The sequence below is a fragment of the Dermacentor silvarum genome, chromosome 3 (genome assembly GCF_013339745.2).
Source record: "Dermacentor silvarum isolate Dsil-2018 chromosome 3, BIME_Dsil_1.4, whole genome shotgun sequence".
Classification (NCBI taxonomy): Eukaryota; Metazoa; Arthropoda; class Arachnida; order Ixodida; family Ixodidae; genus Dermacentor; species Dermacentor silvarum.
Window position 1 is genome coordinate 224,583,002 of NC_051156.1, and position 23,017 is coordinate 224,606,018.

Genomic DNA, 23,017 nt, shown 5'->3' on the forward strand with positions numbered 1-23,017 from the left:
CAAACTTAATTTCTACATCTCCTGGGCACCGGATTCTGTGAATTTAGAGGCGACAAAATGCACTGAAGTGTTGTCGGCTGTTATTTTGTTTCTTTTCACAGTCATCCCACTGCTCCACTTTTCGCAGGAACTGGAAACTGGGCAAGGTCTTTCCTGTCCACAAACAAGCTGACTCTGTCACCCACTACCCGTGATCTCATTAACAAGCCTTCCCTGCAAAATCTTGGAAGCGTGTATTACACTTCACAGAGTTCCTGTAGACTAATTCGTTTTTCAACCTCAGCATGGCTTCTAGAAAAATCATTGCAAGAATGCAGCTTTTGACATTTAATAATGAACTCTTTACAAATGATGATTTGCAGATTGAAAATGATGGTATATTTTCAAATTTTGCAAGAGCCTATGATTATGTCTCTAACAATTAATTTTTGCATGTAAGTAAACTTAACAATGACCATGTATCATTCTTTCGAATAAAAAGCTTTCCACCTACTTCTAAATTGCCTTGCCTAAGTGAATCCCTTTCTGATCAGCAGTCAGCATATGACTGCATACTCTGCCACAAAATAACCGATTTCACTGATTCTGCGCAGTAACCACCAGCATGACCTTGAACAAAGGCCATGTGTCTGAATGATGCTCAAGTAATATATGTAACTGAACACAGAAAAATGTAAAGCTATGAGAGTATATCTTTCAAGTAATAGTATTGACACATATTCTATAAAGAGAAACCAATTGTACACTTGGGTGCTACAGCACTGAAGTGTGCAAATTACAAAGAATCTCTTGTGGCATGTGCATGTTAGCTACAAAACTAAAAATGCCCTACTGCATGTTCGGCTGCTTACTTCACAACTTTAGCTCTGCACCCACTTCCTTCAAACTTGCATGACACATTCTATAACTTAGGGTTCGGTCAATGCTAGAATATGCCTCTGCCATTTGGAACCCCAGCTAGACCACTATAATCCACTCACTCAAAAACATTAAAAAATGCTTTAACCATTTAGTGAAACTCAGATAAACGATTAATTAACCAGTGACTATCATATATCTACTGATGTCACTGTCACAGCAATGCATACTTAAAAAGAAAAGCATTATCTCAATTGCACTGTCTTGAAGAAAATTATATATTTATTGCAACAGCAGGTATACATGCTGGATGTTAGTGTTAATAAACATTAACTACAGCAAGTGAGTATTCCAACTCAAGTTTGCTATCTTCCCTCAGTCTCACTAGACAGTTTTATAGTTTAGCGTGTTTAGCGGAATAGCGGGATCGAAAAGCGCATGCGCAGAACGACTCATAGCGTTTAGCGCACGCATGTCATTTCTCAGATTTAGTGCTACCGCCTTTGCGTGGCTTACGTAAAACATGGCGATGGTTCCGGCTGCGCGCTTCGAACTGAATTTGGCGTTGCTTTTGTAGAATGCACTTTGTTCGAAGCAAATGACCGCGTAGACAGCTTTTGCGTAGTCTCAGGCTTCTTCGACGACAGAGTATTAAGGATAAAGTTGTGGAGCTTTCAACATTGCTTCTAGTTTCGCACGCGTCGAAGCCTAACGAGTGACACTTCCTGGATTGCAGCACCACCTATCGACGAAGTTGGGAGATAGATGCGACGGCATATGTCCCCTGAGATCAAAACATCTCGGAGGCCATGATCGACAGCTTGCACTGCTTGTACTGATTTCGCCCCCATGTACAAATATAACACACTCCCGGCTATCATTACGCTACCTCTCGCACTTTTCGGATGCACATGCAAAGCATGGCAAATAGATAGAATCACTTAGGCGCGCCTGGTATACGAAATTTAAAGCATAATCAAATAGCGTGCTGCACATAAACTACGCTATCATGCTATATTGTAACTCGCTTTCTGCGAAGTTAGTTTGCAGAACGGTAAGGCTATTTCCCTTAACCCCTCTATTAAGCTAATGTTAAACTAAAGCTGTCTACTGTCAGCACCCTCACATGCTTCGAAAGCATACAGTACCTAATATGTTTATACATGATTACATTATGCTAAAGCTTACCTGGTCTTTAATGCTTGCCATGTATTTCCAAAGGTGCCTTTCAATTCTTGAACCAGGGCAGCAACAGAGCTTGGGCTTAATGCTGCCATTGGTGGCGTGCACTCGAGCTCACCAACACCCTGTAAGCATGACAACAATCATGTCTCCTGCACTTTGTTCCCACTAGTAAAATTTAACAAGCAAAAAGCAAAAATACACAATGGCACAGTATTTCAAACATTTAACAAATTGCTTATGTTTTTGTAGTTTCAACAAACCCTGTGCTTCCTCCTTTTCTTGTTTAAGATGCCTACAAATCCTAGAAGACAGCAGAGTGTCATGATCTAGCTGCACTAGTGCTAATTAAAATTAAATTCTGGGGATTTACATGCCAAAACCTGCACTAGTGCACGACTTATACATAAGGTGGCATAATGTGCTCAACACACAGGCATAAAGCCAGCAGATGTGTTACATTAAGGAAACACATTTACTGGGAGCACCTGTAAGCTGGTTGTATATTTGAACACACAACACCCACAAGTGCAACTTAAGTGCTCACACATATCTACAGCAGCTGAGAAAAGTGGGTGCAGGTACAGCTTACCTTGTCACGGTGCAAAAATAACAGGCGATCACCAGACAACCACATAATAATGGTGATTAGAGTGCAGCCACCCACCAATTAAAGGGCACAAAAACAAAATCAGGGAAGACTTTGCGGTAGACATTGCGACTTTGGCAAAAGTCGCAATGGGTAGGCACCCTATGAAGATGCGAGGTCAGGTCACACTGATGGTATAACAAAAGAAGGGGCAGGGAATGACTCAGTAGGAGATGAAACAGCAGCAGTAAACTAATGGATCACTCAAACTTTTCTTGAAAGTTCTGTAAATAAGTGGAGAAGTTAATATTGCTGGGAGCACAGCTAAATGCACCGGACCATAGGGTGTATGCACTTGACGTCATCCGCGAGGAGCGCTACTGTCGTCTGCGGTTGCCACCATGTTGGCGGTCGCCGTCCTTAGGCGGCTTAGGCCTAGAGCGCTGGCAGTAGCCCAACGGACGATTCAGCGGAAGGTTGCACTTCAGTATTTATAGTCAAATGGTGTGTTCGGCGACTATAATGCACTTTAGTGCATACGCACGCGGTTTAGATAAACCTTAGCGATTGCGCTACGAAGAAAAAGCACGCTTGTGCAGCACCGTCGACCAACCTTGAGCTGAACTTCAGCGCGATGTCGGGCTGCTGCCTCGCGTGGATTTCACCGACATCAAGAACTATCTTGTGCACGGAACAAGTTTTGTGTCGCGCGAGCAACTAAAACCATACAAATCCATGGAAGGCCATAATTATTTGACGAGCGGCTGGGTGCAGCAGCCATTAGTCAAATTGTTGTTGTCGGAAAGGTGAGCAAGCGTCCGTCGTTTTTGTTCGCGTTTTGTGTGTGAAATAGGCGTGTGAATTGTGTGTACATCCCATTACCACCGTAATGGGATGTCACGGTCGGAGAGGGATTAGATGCAGCAGTTGCCAGCGGTTGTTTTCAAATGGTTTTTTAGACCTCCACAACTGCTGCGTGCCGTGCATGTGTTTTAGTGTTGGTTAGAGACGCGCAGCTTTCGAAAGAAACAAGTATATTGTATTTGTAACTTCTTTCCTTTTTAATGACCGTCAGCATTTACGTAGTCCCGTAAATGCCATTCATTGACGTCATACAAATTAGCGTTAACACTGTTTTACTTTGAAAAGTAGTAAGTGCTCCAACTCGATCTGCAGCCACCACAAATTTCAAATTGAATTCAAATTTTTAGATCTCGACGCTTAAGCTGCCTGTTTGTACTCGCAGCTTCGTTATTCACAGTCATTCAATGAAAAGCCACTCGCACCGTGGCTTCTCATAAAAGAAGACGCCGACACCGCGCAGTTCACCATTATGCCGCTGCTGCATTGGCGCACAATCGCGGCACGTACAGTCTCTCCGTGCACGCAGATACACTAATTCAAGTACTTTCTACGTAATAACATGCACTCATGGCTCCGTGCACAAAACACTGCTGTGTGCGAACTCCCCACGATGGCTTGGACGATAGCCATCTCCAATACTTCTGCGACGCACGGACGAACCGACCACCGTAAACATGTTGCAGCTGCCCGGTGATGCTGTCGCCGCCTCACAGATCAAGGTTCAGTGCATACCCCCTATATGTTACTTAATTCTGCAAGTATCCATATATGTGCAGTTACATCTGAGAACTAGGGTATGCTTGCTTCAGATCATGTTTACACACAAAATCTGATGCCAAACTTGAGGTTAATTGCTTCTCCTAAGCCTGTTTCACATGCAGCCTGCGACTGCATGATGGCAGTCGCAGCTGCTGAGACGAACTGCGAAGCGCAGACGTGGCTTCGTTTCACATGCACCCTTTTCACGCAATGCCTGCCGCTAGCGTTGAATGTCACTTGCACATAGCACCTGTGAGCAATTGGTTTGTGCGGTCCCCCAAAACGACACTGGAGCTTCAATAATCCATGTTTCAGCATGTGTGAGGTGTAGGTTTTGTTGTTCTCCAAGAGTGACGTTAGTTCTTCACTGTCTCGTGCAAAAATACACTGTGATGATTCATGTTTACTTCAGTGTCAGTTAATGTTTCAAAGCCTCCTCCAACAACGAGCGTCTAGTACCGTAGCCAGAGAGGATAGTATCATCGAAATTTGCCATGAAACGAGTCTGTCTGCAGCTCTTGTTCTCGATGCCACCAGGCATTTTGTGCGTCGTCTGGGCCACACAGATGCAGACCGACTGGAGACCAGGCAAGGTCAGCTTTTAACTATAATATCGCATCCCCCATTTCTCTATAGGCATTTAAGCATAAAGGCGATGGCCTCTTGGTTCTACATCTCAGATGATTTTTGACCGAAGAAGCACAAAACCAAACTACGAGCATGCATGCCCACAGAGAAAAAGAAGAAAAACAGCTGTGTGCGCCGCGAACGAGAAACACAGGACTGCCACTTCATCCCCTATATACAGACCCAAATGGGCACCACCACCCACAAAAAAAGATGTCCCAAAAAACTACTCTTCCCACTTCTATTTATTCCACCACTTTTAGAGAAACGGTAATGCCATTCCAGGCTAGCAACATGCCCGTGACAATCCAGATATATATTGCTTGTAAGCAGAGGAGGTATCTGCATGCAGGGAGTGGCAGAAGGCATAGCTGCCTACTCTTAAGGTCACGTACTAAGTGACACCTGCCGTTAAAAAGGGCGATCCACGTCTACTACCTTCACCATGAACGGCACTGGCGAGCACTCCCAGGGTCAATCTTGCACACCCAAGAAAGTGGGCGAGAAGATGGCCACCGCGGTAGCTTAATTGGTAAGGCACTGCACATGTAATGCAAGGTACGTGGGGGTTCAATCTCCACTTGATCCACTTTCATTTCCCTTTACCTGATTATTTCAAGATTTTAGTTAAACAACAGTTCAACAGTTAACAGCCCTTATGCTTTCTCTGGCTTCATTTCATTGTCATTTCATAGGTTGTGGCATATTTTGTAAGGCTCACGGATGCAGTATTTCTTTAAGACGTGGCAATGAACTAAGTTCTGTCCATATGAGTGTTCCAAAAGAACTTCTTCTTGGGCAAGTTGGTGCTGATATTTCCTAGGTGAACTTGTCTGTGGCGCGAAATGCATTTTGTGAAAAGGGGACAGAAGAGAAGAGACACAAAATGCATTTCACAAAATGCATTTCGCGCCACAGACAAGTTCACCTAGGACATATGAGTGTTATTTCTTTCTGCCTGTTATTCCATCAGGGCCAGATGATGACAGAGTCCTAACAGCAACAAGAGCAGCCTCAAGTTTAGCGGAGCTTGTTGCTGGGCAAGTTAGTACGTCTTAATGACGGCCTGAAGGACGCAAACACATGCACATGCAAAGTATAGTGAAGTTCAAGTTTCTCCATCAAGGTCCTTCTCATTACACCACCCAATTTTCTGGTATCCTCAACTGCTCTTTCCTTCCCTCTGCACCCATTCAGTATGTAGCACTAATAGACCACTTGTTATCTGCCTTATGCATATTTACCCGACTGTAATTATCCCACTTTTCAATTATGTAATTTCTTATACCTAAAAGGTAAAATAAACAAAAATAGTTTTCAGCCAGCAAACATGCCAATGTAGACCTTAAAGATTACAGAATAACAACAGGAATTTCCCAGGACTTCAACCAACAAATTAAGAAAGGCGAATTTTTTTTTATATATACATAACAGTCCTAACGGCAACAATATATATACTTAAAGGAAAAATGAGACGTCCACCCACCCATATATATATATATATATATAATATGGTGCCCCAATTCGCGAGCTTGATTCGTAACTCTGGTCATGAACCGAAGTGGTCATTAGCCAAAGCAGAGTTCCCCAAGGGAAACAATGTAAATTTTGTTAAATCGTTCAGACTCTAGTGATGGAAACAAAATATGTTTAAACACACACAAGATTATGAAAACAAGTTTACTGTTCAATTTTGTACTGTGCAGTGAAGTGTTCGTATGAAGAGAGAGATCATGAAAAACTTCTGGTGGGTGACTGGCAGGTGGCTGAAGCCACTTCCAATAAAAACATTGTGGGGATCTCCTTCGGGGGTTTCCTCCTCTGTTCGTTGTCTCTTAACTGCAGACTCAGTTCTGGCAAAACAAAATCCGTCCAATGTGACTTGTTTTTTTCCTGCGCTGTGCAGCCCTCAAGGAATGAGGGACCGCATTGCCATTCAACAGCTGCAACATTGTTCGTTACAGTTATGTTGAGGTGGTGCCTCTCAAAGAAATTCTGTTTTTTCTGGTATAGATTTGGTGCTACCACTGCTAGCCTCATCCCTGTCATCCTCTTCCACATTAGAAAATGCCTCGACGAGAGCCTTCTGTTGCTCACCATGCAGTTCAGCAAGTACCATGGTCACCTCCTCTTAATGGCCTTCAACAAAGCCTACGATCGACGTCCACACCTATGCTTCTACCCAACGGGCACAATATCCCAAGAGGAATTTAGCTTGAGGCTAACTCAGATGCCGCCTATTCAAATACATGTAAAACGCAGAAATGTTTTCATGAGACAACCCCTGAACCGATTTGAATTAAATTTGTTACATTTATGAGACATCGTTAAATTCTAGGGGCTGTAGGAAGCAAAATTTAGACTTAGGGCATAGAATTTTTTACAATAGGCGAAAGTCATTAAGTTAAAAGAAATTGAAGCACGACTTTTACAAATTTGACACTCTACACCAACAATAACTATAGCAGTTCTGTAAACTGCATCAGTTTGAGCACTCGAAGTAGACAAATTTGGTACATGAATTTTTAGCTTACGTGAATTTTTTACAACGTTTATGAAGGTTTTGCAAGACTTCTACACACATACTAGTGCTATAATTCAGATCCGTGTATAATACAATTTTGTCTGTTTAAAATGTATCCTTAAGTCATATGGTAAGATGCTGCTTACAAAATTGCGATATTTTGTACTGGCGAGTTACACAGTGGTGAACTTGTTTCATTCTTGAAACTGTGCAATTTTCAACAATTTTTTAAAATATTGATAGCCTAAATAAAATATCAGGTTGCCACAGTCATTAGTTTTTACCTTTTTCTTTTAAACGTAGCAAACCACATCAATGTCGGTGCAGTGGTTGCCGAGAAAAACGAAAAAAAAAAAAAAAAAAACGACTTCTCTGTTCACATGTATTTAGATAGGCGCCCTGGCTACAGTGTTCCCCTCCCCCCCCCCCCCCTTTTTTTTTTTCTCCCTCGAACATTATGGAACCTTTTATGGAACATTATGGAACCATTCACTGAACCTTTCTTCTCGAACTGGTGCATCAAATACACAACTTGTATTTTAAGCTTGGAAATAATTTCGTGGTAAAATTACTATGAATAATTCTTTTTCATTTAACATGAAATAAACGACCTCATCTGAGTGTCCCTCAGGCAACCTCCGGGAGTCCAATACGAAGTTCGTGAGCTGAGGCAGTGTTCATGAGACGAAATAACATTTTGTTAACGCTCTGTGTTCACAAGTTTTTGTATAGGAAGCTTTTCATGAACCGAAACGATCGTAAACCAGGGCACCACTGCATTTAATTTGCGAACGTACCGAGTTAGCTGCAACGAGCGATTCTTCGTCGCTGTTTGCGAGAACCAACATATGGCGAAAAAGCAAGAAAACAAAGGACATCCATCGTAGGTTCTCAAGAAGTGTGCGCACAACCACTATGCAGAATCGCCGTGTTGACGCTCACGCTGCGTAGCACAAGGCCAGGACAAAAAATACGTTTTACCTTGCAACTAAACTACAAGTAGAAACGGAAAAACACGATGTCGTGCACCGTTCCTGCTTTGTTTTGCATTTTTAATGCATTTTTCATAGTCGCAGGTTCAAGAGCTTGCAGATACCGGCAAAGTTTAAATCCGCAGTGTTAAAGCGCAGAGCGGGGCTAAGCCTACGCAACACAGGCGAATTACCGGCATGTGATGCAATCGGTCGCGTAAAAGCTAGTAGCAGTAAAAAGCGCGCGCTTCCGTGAGAATAGTGACATCTCACTAATCGTTCAGTGCTAAATGTATTCACTACGCACTCCCTGTTGTGCCGCACGAAACAGCTTCTAGCGCCGTCAACAATGTCACAACAAAGAATGCACGCACGTGCGCCTGTGCACCTGTTTAGCGCTGCAGGCGAATTCGAAAAGAGGAACTCGGCGCTCGCGACATCGTAGACAGCAGCGCGCGAAAGCGCGCGCTGAAATCTATAGGCGCGTTAGCGATTGCAGATATGCAGTGACACTTACTTCTGCGATTGCGTTGTCCATCGTACAGCAAGTCAGTCAAGTGCACCAAAAGTTGCCTACCACTAGAGTGTACTAGACAATGGTCGAGTGGGCCGAACGGCGCTCTGCCGCTGAGGCGCCGCGTGTGGAAAAATAGTGCGAGGGCGCTGCGAGCGAACTGGATTGGGGCGGAGACGCGCTCCGCGGCATATTCAACGTAATTTCGCTGCGGGCGCCGAGGCCGTTTGCGCATAGTACGCTCTTAAAATAGTGCTTTATTTCAACTGCAACTTTATGTTTACACCATTTTGTCAAACATATATATTTGAGGCAGGGATTATACAACGCGACGTCTTCAATTTTGCTGTCGTTGTCAAGCGCGTCGTCTGCTAGCGAGCGCGCGTTCGCTACGCGGACGCTGACGGACGCCCAGTTTTTCTCGCAGAACCTCTGTACAGTACATTTTTTTAATGTTTAGTTGCTTCGGTGCGCCCATGACTCTTGACGGCCGGTGCCAAATGTAGTTTTAGCCAGGTGAACTGCTGTTTTTACCACTGTCCTCTAAAAGTAACTGGTATCTCCGCACCATGAAGGCTACGTAAGAAACTTTTATTATTGATATCGTGTCATTTTACACGCGCTTCTTGTTGGTGGATATTGATCAGGGACAAGGATCGAAGAAAACAATATTACAGTGAAATAAACCAGGTTTATTACTGCGTGGCGCGAAGAATGACCAATGTATTTCTAGGTAATGAACTCAAAGGGTATATATATATATATATATATATATATATATATATATATATATATATATATATATATAAGGGGAAAATAACAAACATGCTAAATGCAGTAATTGAGAAAGTGAGAACTCCCGACCGGAATAAGCGCACGTGTTTGCAGAAACAAACACACTTATTAGTAAATACTGGAAATAAAACTCATTCGCAGAAATAATATTCATGGCAGGCAAAACCATATATATATATATATATATATATATATATATATATATATATATACAGGGTGTTTCAGCGAACACTTTCGAAAATTCTGAAAGGTTGCCTGTGGCAGAGAGCACAATTCTAGTTCATGAGCTGGTCTACTTGAAGAGGCGGACATTACTTGCACAAAAAATTGCAATGCATCATCGACTAATTACCTGATGGCCCACATTGCAATTTACAAATTGTAGCCGTGGAGTTCGCAAGGAGGATCCACTTAGAACGAATTCTCAGAATGACACCAGTTTCGAGATATTCATTCCCGAACTTTGCGGAGAAATGCATTGGTGTTCCAGTTAAGTTTTTAACAAAACGTCGATTTACGCATTGATGCACAAAACTAGCTGGAACGCCAATGCATTTCTGCGCAAAGTTTGGGAATTAATATCTCGAAACTGGTGTTATCCTGATAATTAATTCCAAATGGATCCGCTTTGCGAACTCCACGACTACAATTTGTAAATTGCAATATGGGCCATCAGGTAATTAGTTAAAAACTAGTCAATTTTTGGTAATTAGTCGATTATGCATTTCAATGTTTTTTGCAAGTAATGCCCGCCTCTTCCAGTAGACCAGCTCTTTAACTAGAATCGGGCTATCTGCCACAGGTAACCTTAAATAAATTTTGAAAGTGTTCGCTGAAACACCCTGTATATATATGCGTGCGTGCGTGCGTGCGTGCGTGCGTGCGTGCGTGCGTGCGTGCGTGCGTGCGTGCGTGCGTGCGTGCGTGCGTGTGTGTGTGTGTGTGTGTGTGTGTGTGTGTGTGTGTGTGTGTGTGTGTGTGTGTGTGTGTGTGTGTTTGTGTGTGTGCAAGTGTTATTATTATGATGTACGACGCGGAATAGTCATTTCCGTTCTAATATAATGCATAACAGCACTATTGAAGTCTCAAAGGTGAGTGACTGCATGCAAGTGAGGACTGTTATTCCGAATAATTTTGCTGTCGGATAGTCGTGGCTGTTGCGCAGAGGCGCAGTTCCTGAGAGAATTAACGGACGGGTGTTAATAAGTCCTGCTTAACAAGTTCCTAGCTCTATATAAACGCCCCGTTTTGGGGCAGCCTGTAAATCTGCTAACTTGAGTCAGACAAGAATTGCTGACAGTCTCATCATGTTTGCAACCCATTAAAACTGAGTGCCCCATGTGGTACCACACTTATCTTCTTCAACGAACGCAACAGATCTGCACATATCTCTACCTCTGTGTGAGGTATGCCGTTCCTTTAATTGTTTATTATAGTCGTTATGATAGTGCATCAGATAACTGAACGCTACAGAGTTGAGCGGTCATACATTTGGGAACGGCATTACAATTACGCATGAAATATAGGATAAGCGTAACATGTTTTTCTCGGAAATCAGACTCTAGAATAATTTATGTTGTTTACACCCCCAGAAATAGGCCGAAGAACGCAGCCACCTGCTTTTTTCTTTTTTTTTTTAATATAAGCAAATTCTTGGGTTTTACGTGGCAAAACCACGATATGATTATGAGGCAACCGCTATAGTTTTTGCCACCTGGGGTTCTTTAACGCGCACCTAAATAGAAGTACCACGAGTCTATTCCAATTCGTTCCCATGGAATTCCGCGACCTGGATTGAACCCGCGAGCTCCAGAATTAGCAGCGCAACGCCGTATCCACGATATAGGCACTAATTAGGCTACCGCGCAGGCTTTATTTAATTTTTTGAAGAATCGACTGAAAAAAAAATCCACGTACGGCTTACGGCCAAAGATTAGCATATAGAATGGCTAACTAAAACCGTTTTCGGCGCTCAAGGTCCGACTGCAGTAAATGACCCCGTACCAATTACTCCACATTCTGTTACGCGAGAAATGCGGACACTTGAATGGAATGTTGCACTGCAGTTTACTCCTATTTTTTTTTTTTTTATCTATACCAATGCTTCCAGTAAATCTGAGTTCAAGGCGCCGGATGGGGCAGATATGCTTTACTTGTTTGAAGCGGCAAGCAGGAACGTTACATATGTTGCTTCGTGTGCGTTTCGCAAGACCTACTGATGGAAAACTATATGCGCAACAATACACACGAGACATACATGTTGCTTGAAGAACGACAAAAACATTTTTTCTCCAAAGGGAACCGTACAATAACATAGTAAAATGAAAGCCGACACTGCGGCCGCAATGCACGCGCAATCACCAAGCGGCATTAAAAAATAATAAAAAATAAATAAAGAAGAGAAAGGAAAGGAATTTATTCTTAAGGCATAAATACATGCCATATGCAATTATGAACCCCATTTTATCGGTCTGAACGCAAATACCAGCGCGCGAAGTACTACGAATGACCCTGCCGAGCTGTATCGCCAGCAGTTTCCAACGGCGCGACCTTGATGCAGCCCAATCCAGTTCGACCGCAGCGCCGCCCCAGTATTTTTCCACGTCGGGCGCCTCACTGCAAAGCATGCGCCGCCCCAGCCGCTCGTCCCACTCGACCATATTCTAGTACACTCTACCTACCACCAATGCCCCAAGGCTTCCAAAGGCTGCCGTTAGACATACAAACAAAACTGCTCTGCGACACAAACATGCACAGTTCGATACCGAAACTAACTCCGTTGTATCGTAACACGAAAATATAAAAATTTCCCCCATACTATCTGCTTCAGCGTACAGAACGCTGTGTATAAAAAAACTAGTTTGGAAAATGTTGCAGCACATTAGAATAAATAAGCAGAGCTAATTTACAAGTACTACAGCAGAACTTTTCTCCCAGTCCACTTTGTACAGCATTGTTTCTTTTATCGAATGATTTCAGCGCACTAATATATAACCATAATTTTTTTTATCTGGATGTTCGCTGATAACAAATAAATCACTTGTTTCTCAGGCATTCTTTTTTTTTTTTTTTTCACGAATCAGACACCAGGCTGCCTCGCGAGCAGTTGCGATTCGTTCTCATGTCAATTTAGGAGTAACATGGCTTCCCGCTTAGAGTGGATCCCAGATTCCCTGTACAACTCGGCTGTTACTACGCTGGTCAACAACTACCCGATCTTTCAGAAGGACTTAAGATATCTTCCGGAGAGCATCGCCTTCGACATATTATATCAGGTGAGATCCGGCGGAGTGTGAACCTTCTCAAGCCACGAAACCACACGCTAAACTAATGTTCTTTCATGACTGTGTATGACCCGTCTGCTAAAATGTGGGCTGGATAATCCACCTCAAGGTTTTATTCTGCCATTATATTTTGATATGCTTCGCAATCGAAAAAGTTTTTTAGAAGGGATTAGCATGTACGGTGTTCTGTAAAGCTTCTTGCTTTGTCGGCGGTTCATCAGGAACGCAGTGTTGCACATCAACTGATGATCTGCATATGGTTTAGTTCGTAACTAACTGGTTATATCGGCAATCGAGCATTTCCAAGTTTCACACTAAAATTGGGGTACGGTAGTAATAAGTCTCGGTGGGCAGCATTGAGGCGACCTTATTGCTATACCGTGGATAACGTAGATGTGTTTGCTTGTTTGTTTTGCAGCTGTACAAGCAGAACAAACTATGTTTTCTAGGCTTCGAATTTTACGATTTGGACATCTTCGCAAAGATTACAAAAGTGAAAGACAAGAGGTACGTATTTTGCGCAATTGAAGGTCTTTTTTTTTTCCCGGCATACGTAAAACCGCACTAGAGAACTGGATAAACAGAAAGACGACACAAGACAGTGATGCGTTGCCTTGTTGCCTTTCTGGCCGCACAGTCCTTTCGCGCGGTTTTAAATATAAACGGACTCGCCCAACTTTCAATACTTCTGTGATTTCCTTCCTTTTTTTTACCAACATGCGCCTATTTATGTCGGGCCATTTGTTTGTAGCACGCGAGTTGTGAGGTATGTACGTGAAATGGGGGGCCGGTTGATTGATTTTTCTTCTTTTTTGTTTGTGGCTCATGTAATCAGCATCCCCCGCCCCTCCCTTTGTATCTCCGCAGATTCCTGGGAGATAGTATGATTTGCTATCCTTTGACTCCTTTATTTAATCATTGCGCCCTGTGCTCCAACGTTTTGGCTGAGCATGCACAAATGTGTTGTCTTTATCGGGATTTCGTTATGAACTGGCTGCTGTGTGCTTATCATAAAGGCCTGTCCTCCTACATATTTAAGTAATCTGATCTCGCCATATCTCTTCAGCCCCATGTTCTTGGTGTTTATCCTGCTGGGCTTAGAGATAATTTTTATGCCTGCCAACTTTTACGATTTTCTTGTAAAGTGCCTGAGTTTTAGAGCTTGGTTACAATTGTCATAATAACACCAACAATTTAATGATTTTTTATTTGCATCCAGTTTATGGCAAAATACATAGAGTCACGGACTGAATTTAAAGAACCTGATGTTTCTGACCTGCTTGATTATTTGGACCCATCTGCACCATAGAACCAATGTATCATGAAAGGGAAAAAATTGTCATCCGCCTGAATGGTAGCACGAAGCTATGAAGGAAACCCGGACCAAGACAATTTTTTCCTCAACTGAGAAACCCGTATGGGTTTCCTTTGTAGCTTCTTGCTCCCATTCGGGTGGAGGACAACTTTTCCCTTTCATCATACTTCCTCTACCTTGCAGGATTCGGCAGAACTGATTTGCCAGAACCAATGTATAATAGCAACCCAAATTTTGACCACCTATTTCATGACTATTATGAATATTTCCGTTTGCCTGTGCCTCAAATCATTCCTCTTCGCTACAGGACAAAGTTAGTAAATTGCTTTATGAACAGTCAGCATTTTGAGTAATGAAACAATCTTAGTATATTCACGAAATTTTGATATGTTTGACTTCAACTTTAAGTATTTTCCACTAATACCGGTGTCACACGTACACTTCTGATCGAGATCGGTGCTGATCCGGATCGAGTGTTGCTACATGGTCATTTGCAATCGTGATCTTGTGGGAATCAAATTAGAACAATCATGATCAGGTCTCTTGATCGCGATCGTTTCAGAATACCGCACCATCTAGCGCGGTATTCTGAAAACGCTAAAGACAAAAAGTCAAGGCAGCTCAATAAAAAACATTCAGAAACCTTTTTATCAGCAATAGTAAGGTGCAAAATTGAAATAGTGTCCAAATTTAATCATATTTTGCAAATCTGAATTTGTAGCAAGGCAATATGCAATTCTGAGTTGCATCGATCAGCAGACGATAATAACTTGATCCAGATCACTGGACCGTGTAGCAGCGACCATTGTTGATCGTGATCAAGAAATACGATCCGGATTGGCCCCGGTCGTGATCAGAAGTGTACATGTAACACCGGTATGAGCTTAATAGGTCTATGTCAAAGTACATTTTGGTCCTAAACACAATTATTACTGGGACTGTGCAGTTTTTGGCACATCATTTTGTTTTCAAGTGGTTGCTTTCGTTTTGTGAGAGAAATAAGCTTTTAAGCTGGGCTCAAGTTCTCTTAGACACTGCACCTATTTTTATGCAATTTGCCTCTGGCTACCATAGAATCTTGTTGTCACGTGCCTTTAAGTAAGGCTATACTCTAGTTACCTCATGGCCACAAAAGCATGTGTGCCAACCTGACAAGGTCCTGCTGGCTTGTCAACCCATGACTGTTGTAAATAGTTGCTGACCTGCTGTGTGGAACCCAGGGCATCAGGCATTCAGGTGTATGATGTTTGAGAGGCATTTTCTCAAAAAATTGAATGTGGAAACACCACATGTTTCCAATGAATACAGATATCTTGCAACACATTTCAGTCATGCATGTAAGGAACTGTTTTGCAATAAACGAAGCGCTGTGTTTAAGTTAAAATGTGTTCGTTTTTGTTTTGCTATATTTATTCTACTTTGAATTGTGCAAATGAGACATTTGTGTTCTAGGGTCTATCAGCGACATTACAGCTTTGTGCAATTATTTGTCATTTTGATGAACCAGAAAGTGATTTTCAGAGGAACGAAATTTCTTATACATTATGAACTTCAAATCTAGCATATACTTTTTTATTCCTCATATTGAAATTCATCCAAATGCTTTATTCTAGAGACACTGTCTATGCTATCTCCTTTCTTTTACAAATAAAGTGAAAGCTGGTTTCCTCAATGCTCATAAATTTTCAGGCACCTCCTGCACCACTGCTTCCAAGCAGTTATGGACCATGGCACCCAGACAGCACATTTGTTAGCCGAGTCCTATCACCGACGGTGTGCATCTGCATCACCGAATGCTTCACCACACCACTACTCATTTGAGTACCTCATATCTGTAGGAATATCTATTGGTGAGTTTCATTTCTCTTGTACAAGGGTTGAGCATATGAGTAAAAGGAACCTATGGATGGGGGAATCGCTGTCACAGCTCTTCATCTTAGACATCAGGCAAACATACATTAAGAATTGGTGTTGCTGTATGGGGTGTTGTACCATAATCTTACTTTTCATATTAACAGATGACATCACTGTGACTACTTGGCCTAGATAAATGAACACCTGCGTAGTTCCAAGAGTAGTAGTATATTGTGTTAAAGACAAAAGGAGGTAGGAAATAAAGGGCCACTGGCATTGTAACTGTCTCACTTCCCAGTAGACACCTGGACTGCTATTTTGTAATGATGCCTTCTGCTCGATTCTATGCCAGTCTCATCATCCGCAGCTTACGGCCAGCTGATCCCGATAATAATGCAGCAGAGTGTCGCTCTGACCACTGAGGACGTGCTATATAAGGCATTAGCACTGGAAAAGGCATCACTACAACATAGCACCCCTCAACTATCCCACAGCCATGGGAGAGATACAGGCTAAGAGAAAAGATGGGTGAGAAGAAAGTTACAATAAAAGAGTTAAAGAAAATAGGACATAAGTGGAAAGGGGACAACTAAATTGTGAATAATGAACTGTTGTTCCCATGCCAGGTTTGGAAGCAATTCTATGTGATTGGAATGTCAGGCTGTCTTCCAGAATGTATAGAAGGATGCTTACACTATCTATGGACAAATGTATATTTTTTCAAAAGCAGTTCTGAGTGTATGGTCTCTTTCCTTCCTTAAATATATTGTAGGCCTTTAAAGGGGAACTGTTTATTGGGACACATTGTGTGTCCTATGGGCACTGACTTGGTGCCTGGCTTACACGAAGGCTGGATTGGCCAGCTGCTATCACAAGAATTTTCTTTTGCTACCCCTACCGCATATTAAGTTCACAAGTATGCTTGCATGGGTAATAAACTCTGCTATAGACTTGTTGCATTGGCATCATTTACCAGGTGCGCAAGATATTTGAGGGCATGAGTTTAAATTGCTGTAGACATTAACATTCTCACTCTATCTGTCTAGACGCTTACTTCTTTTTCACCAATCCATCTTTCACCTATCTAGCACATTCGTTCCAGGGCATCAGCTTCCAGTCTGACACAGGAGGTGAAGCTGTACGCTATCCTGTCTTATATGCCAACCAGAGTGACTTGGAAATTGCTATCTTTTTAAGTGCCACTAAATCCTTTCTTTTTGTGGTGAGACAGTATATCTTATAGCCCATTATCAATTTTGACAGACAGAATCGCTGCCAGTGATCAGACACCATTCAGGCAATTGAGTTCTACTCCGGACGGCTGCGCCCACACTTATGCACACACAATGGCATACACAATGCAGGAGCACGCAAAAAAACAAAGGAGCAAAAAGTTTTGGGGAGTTTTACCTAAATCGCATAGATGTCATTGCCTTTGTTGTGACGCATATTTCCCTTTAAAAGCTGTTTTTCAATTTCCTATTGGTAGTGCCTTTTTTGTTGATTTAATCAGTGTTGACAGTGAGGTGGCAATATTTGATTGTGCAATTTTTGTGACAAGCTACTACTGCTCGCAAACTGTGAGTGATACATGAACTTCAGTCAATCAGGAATAGTTCTATTGTGTGTCTAAGTGCATGGAAAGCTGAACTCTGATGCCGAGCTCTTTCCACACAGGCCTTTGCCAAATAGGCTTTTAAATATATTGGGCATACTGCACGGGCATGATGTGTATAGTGTTTTGAGTGGAGATAAGTCTGCTGTTCTCTTGTGTGCTATAATTTGTCAGCACATTAATGACTGCTTGCTCTGAGGATGCTTTGGCTTTGTGTGTGCAGGCAATTTCCTCAGCGATGCTGGCTGGTTCCGTGAGAGTGAGAAGGTTCTGCTTAGCTGTCTTTCATTGTGTCGTAAGATAGATGACTACAAGCACTGGGTGTCTGCGCTGGAATGTTGCCTAAGGTGGGTCCTGCTGCCTCCTGGGTCTTGCTACTGCCTGTTCAGATGCCGTGTTCCCTACTGGTCACTTTTGCCAATTCCTTCACTTTTGTGTAATGTTAGAAAAAAAAAATCCAATGCAGTTCTTCATAGTAGCTACATACATCACTTGACATCATGGTATCTCTGCTTGCCATTCTATTAGAATTTGTTCCATGCTAAGACGTGACCTTTTGCCATTGAAGACCGTAAGGCTCGGTAAAAAAGTGACAAAGCCTCTTTTATGTTTTTTTTTTCACAATTAAAACAATTTAATTCGCTTTTATAAGTGGTTGACTGCTCTTGATAAATTGTTGTGAAGTGGATATATATCAATAAAAAGCTGGTTCTTTATTTCTGAAATGCTGGGGTCATTCATTCCTCTCATGTTTGTCATTTTGTGACCTACTGATGCTGTGCTCTTGATGCTGTGCTTTTGGTAACGGCGGCACATTTGTATTTTAAAACTGTCATTTATCAGTTTAGGTTTACTTAAATTTTCCATTCCATGACCAGTTTCTTAGTCACTGCTGGCTGGAAAAAAACAATCGAGTGATGATTATTCCAATCTACACAATATGTACTAATATATTGATTTACCTTCAACGAAACTGCACGGTGGGCTGCCTGAGGTGCCATAGTGCAGGGTACTTGTGTGCCGTGCTTTGGGTGCATCCCAAATGGTCAAAGTTAATTTGGAGCCTTCCAATACATCTCTCGCAGCCAGCTTTGTGACTGTAAATCCCGCAATTATATAATTTTTTTTTCCACTTTCAATGAGAGAGATTACCCTTCTTTGGAAGTGTTGGAGATGCCTATATTTAGGACTGAAGCTCAATGCATTCCTTTTTATTGTGTGTGGTGGGACTGAAAAGGCACCTAGTAGGTCATGTTTTCAGCAGTCAGTCGAGCAGTTGCACCTGTTTTCCCAACTATTATTTTGTGGTTGCACTATGTTCACAGGCTACTGCACGTACAGCAGTCGTACTGCAAGTTCACAGAAGCCATGGATACCTTGGAGGAGACCAAGCAGTACATTGTCAAGCTCACCAATGTGGGCCACTCGCTCAACCTGGCGGGCCTCTACTCCGAGTTCTCATCACTCTACTCCAGCCGTAGCCAGTACAAAGAGGCATGATGTCTTTTGTCTTTCATCACACTAGCAGAGCACACAGTGTTTACCTTGTTATTCTTGAGGTGGAAACTAAAAATACGCTGAGGACTTCTCTGTTTCACGTAATGTGTGGTTCCATCTTTTGTGTGCAGGCATATGAATGGGCAATGCAGGCTCTAATGCACCTCAATTCCAATGCACACCCTAAGGTAAGCGCAAGCTGTGTGTCAGTTCTTATGGGTTAACACAGCATCTATGAATTGAAGAGCACCATCAGTTTTTTTTAGTCTTCTTCTTTTTAAATATAGAACTACTCACTGATAAGTGTACGCTTCATGCTGATGGTGTTGAAACAGTTTGTTTTACATGTTAACATGTTGAATTTTTCATCAGTCTAGTTTGATGCAGTGATGTTATGTATATATTGTGGAAGGTTTTTTGCAGAGCAACATCTTTGGGGCAAGTGTTCTGACGTGCAGGACCTTTGATGTTTGTGTAGGAGTATTGGAGCAATTATTTGTTTGACCAAGCTCCAGTTGTGGCGAAATATTGCACATTGGGAGTGTGTGTTGGTCACTCTGGAAATACATTGTGGTTGATTGTTGTCCTATCTTTCAGTCAATTATTGATGTCCTCCGGCAAGCTTCGAAAGTAAGTAATACTGAACCAGTTGCACAGCTCATTTAAGCATGTCTTACAATGAATGCATCCAATTCCTTCCTTCCTTTCTTTCAAAAAAAATTTTTTTTTCAGGCATGTGTTGTAAAAAGGGAATTCAAGCAGGCGGAGCTCCTGATTAAGCAGGCACTTCACATGGCCTGGCAAGTACATTTGTTCCCAAATTGTATTATGCACCACACAACTCGCTGAAAATGTTAGCACTATCTGTGGGACTGAACTGGACAGGAAAAACTTTATTTAGGTCTTGCAGGACGCGCTTAGCGTGTAGCGGGCGTCACTATCTTTGGGCGCACTTTGTTTGAAGACAACTTTGCAACGTGTCAGCACCAACACTGCTGCTCTCATGCCAACTTCTGGATAGCGAGCACAGGGTACCCTGTCCAGTGTAAAATTGTCCGTTCAAGGACCCATATTATGAGTGCACATAACAGAAAGGCTACTGAACTCTCTCAGGCTGGTTGGAGCATGTAGAACGTCATAGAAGCAGGAAAATGTACGATTCAAAGTAACTAAAAAGTTTAGCGGCCTCAGCTGTTATTCACATCTACGTAATGCAAAGCGTTGGGAGAATCGTTGCAGCACCATACGCCAACACGTACCGATCTGGTGGTGACCGAGCGGCCCGAGACCCGCGTTGTCGTTTTTGCAGCTTCGGCGAGGTTACGTTCGTTCTCCTCAAATTCTGCCTGGATCAGCAGCTTCTTCGGCTGGAGCAATTTGGCGGAAATATTTCACGTGCCCACTCTGCGAGAATCGTTGTGGCATGAGACGCTGAAGCAAGTCGAGCTTGTGAAGCCTGAGTGACCCAAGATGCACGTTGTCGTTTTAAGATGGCGATGGGAAACACAAACCAAAATGAGCTATTGGGCAACACCGCAATACGATGCCATGATGCTGCCAGAGCAAACCATGACACTCATTTCGTGCCACTTGAAGCAGGGAATGGCAGTGCGTTTCTTACGCCACACGCACTGTGGAACAGATAGGCGAAGGTGCTTATCGCAACAAGGTTGATGGCGATAGCTGTGAATGGCAATGTGCAACAATCTGCGAGATTTGCTGGTACCGGAATAGGAAACCGAGTACGGTGGCAGCATTTGGCCTGGAAGGACGGGCGAGTACTGTGGGAAAGTTGCTGTTGCAGGTGCCTGACGTTCTCGATTGCGCGTGCCTCGCACGTTTTCTTGTTTACATGGGATCTAATGGCCAGAAAACGCATACGATCGCAGTTTGGTGACATGCTGAATGTGGCCGCTGAAAAATCGTGTTTTCCGGGAACGTATGAACCGGTAAAAAAGAAGTATAACTGTATTGGGTAATTTTTTGCATTCTCGATCGCCAACATTGGCCCCAGGAAATCATGCAAAACGGGATTGTATCAAACATTCTGCTGCAGCCTGTTAGTCACCTGCTGTCTTTGCAGTCAACGCTGGACTCTCATCTTTCACTTGTTTATGGTGAGGTAGTGAAATGTAATGCACTTTTAACAGTAACATGTGAGACCACAATATGTGCCACAGTGACTACTGGTGGCAAGAGAGCAAAGACTTTTGTGCCTTCGGTAGTAGAAACAGCAGCGGTATTTTTGATTTGTGAACAGCAGAGCTATCTTTGATTTGTATCTTTGTGAACCACTTAACGGTAGACATGAGACAAATACTGAGATGTACAAACAGGAAAGTGCAGACTGTTGGCTGTTTACTAAGTGCTTATACAAGGAAAAGTGGCACCAGATGTGATTTGTTGGCAACTTGTTATGAGTACTGTCTTCTTTTACTTGAATATTCTTGCTAGATATTTTACCGTAACACGCCCAACATAATGGATGGTGTGTCTATTTTGTAGGAGAGAACATTCATTGTCATGTGCTATGGCTCCGTTATTTCTTGCAATAGTTTTGATCTGCTTCTTGCTAATATTACTATTGGTTTAAGCCCATTGTACTTTGTGGCACGGGCCGGGGTATCTTTTCATTTATATTTTTCTTTTAACTCCAAAATATTTTATGTCGCTCCTGTCTGCTCAAACTATGTTTACTGACCTGCTCTGTTAACTGCAAGAAGCGGTCGTAATAACCGCATTTGTTTCTTTTCTTTCCCACAGGGAGCATTTTGGTCGGGAACACCCAAAAACAGCAGACACCCTTCTTGACTATGGCTTCTACCTGCTGAACACAGACTCTGTGAGTCAGTCTGTACGAGTATATAGGGTGAGTAAAGTGCACGCAGCACCTTTTGCTGCTTCGACGCATTTTTTGGTGTGTTGAATGTGTCAATGCCATGGCACTTGCTGTGCTATATTTACTTAAGAGCAACCATTATGAGGTCAACGAAGCTCTAGTACATGGCTGGCGTACCCAAGCTTAGCAATCTTAAAGGAAACTAGTTCACTGATATACTTGCAACTGGTTCCTGTGCTTACATTTTGCATGGGCGTTGGCTAGGAGTGCCTGACACAAAGATGTACTTTGTGTCAGAAGAAATTAACCATGTCCACCCAAATGGCTTCGCAGTGTGAGAATGCATAGTATTCAAACGGTGAAGAAAAAGTGGCGAGGGGCATGTGGGGTGCTTGTAGAGCCTGTAAAGGGCTTTTCAAAGCTCAGTTGTCTGGCATGCAGGGCACCACCTAATTTTTTTTTTTTTATATGCACATTGCAGAAAGTCTTGGATATACGGCAAAGTGTCCACGGTGGCAACAACCTCCATGTTGCCCTTGCACATGAAGATCTTGCTTACTCATCCTATGTTCTCGAGTACCGATCTGGAAGGTTTCAGAATGCAAGGTATTTAGCTGTCGCTGTTCTTGCATACTTTGCTCCTGCATTGCTTATTTGTGCGTTTGCATTTTTTGCTCACTTTTTAAGCAATATCACACCGTCTGCTTCCTGCAGAGACCATGCTGAAAAGGCCATGCAGATCATGACCCGTCTGCTCCCTGAAGACCATTTACTCCTGGCTTCTTCAAAAAGAGTGAAAGGTGGATGCATATTATCTTGTGTGTCTATTGCTCATAATGTAGAAAGTTAGAAAAGGTAAATGTGTACAGTAAAACTCAACTTCTGTTACACTGTCATATTATCTTAAAAAATAAACAGTCTTTTTCACAT

General features: G+C 42.5%; 2 protein-coding genes across 3 annotated transcripts in view; one reads left to right on the forward strand and one right to left on the reverse strand.

Annotated features, from left to right (window-relative positions):
* Positions 1-12,451, reverse strand: part of LOC119446786 (tumor protein p73) — a 73,873-nt gene extending 61,422 nt beyond the window's left edge. For both annotated transcript variants that reach the window (XM_037711335.2, XM_037711334.2), the window contains exons 1-3: positions 12,361-12,451; positions 8,892-8,947; positions 2,047-2,165 (exon numbers count right to left, since the gene is read on the reverse strand). In XM_037711335.2, the coding sequence (XP_037567263.1) occupies positions 2,047-2,165; positions 8,892-8,912 (140 nt within the window). In that variant the 5' untranslated portion in view covers positions 8,913-8,947; positions 12,361-12,451. The remainder of the gene's footprint in view (positions 1-2,046; positions 2,166-8,891; positions 8,948-12,360) is intronic.
* Positions 12,452-12,769: 318 nt separating this feature from the next.
* LOC119446787 (amyloid protein-binding protein 2-like) lies at positions 12,770-22,952 on the forward strand. Its single transcript, XM_049664381.1, has 11 exons — positions 12,770-12,958; positions 13,386-13,474; positions 15,972-16,132; positions 17,975-18,098; positions 19,077-19,245; positions 19,380-19,436; positions 19,846-19,878; positions 19,981-20,052; positions 22,016-22,117; positions 22,569-22,693; positions 22,802-22,952. Exons 1-11 carry the CDS (start codon positions 12,824-12,826, stop codon positions 22,935-22,937), a joined length of 1,203 nt encoding a protein of 400 aa, XP_049520338.1. The 5' UTR covers positions 12,770-12,823; the 3' UTR covers positions 22,938-22,952.
* The last annotated feature ends 65 nt before the right edge of the window (positions 22,953-23,017 follow it).

What these genes read in the sequence shown, in the direction of transcription:
- LOC119446787 (XM_049664381.1), top strand. Translation starts at nt 12,824, where the DNA reads ATGGCTTCCCGCTTAGAGTGGATCCCAGATTCCCTGTACAACTCGGCT. An exon ending in CACTTCACATGGCCTGGCAA is followed by an intron (nt 20,053 to 22,015) that starts GTACATTTGTTC and finishes TCCCACAGGGAG; the next exon opens with CATTTTGGTCGGGAACACCC. An exon ending in GGAAGGTTTCAGAATGCAAG is followed by an intron (nt 22,694 to 22,801) that starts GTATTTAGCTGT and finishes TGCTTCCTGCAG; the next exon opens with AGACCATGCTGAAAAGGCCA.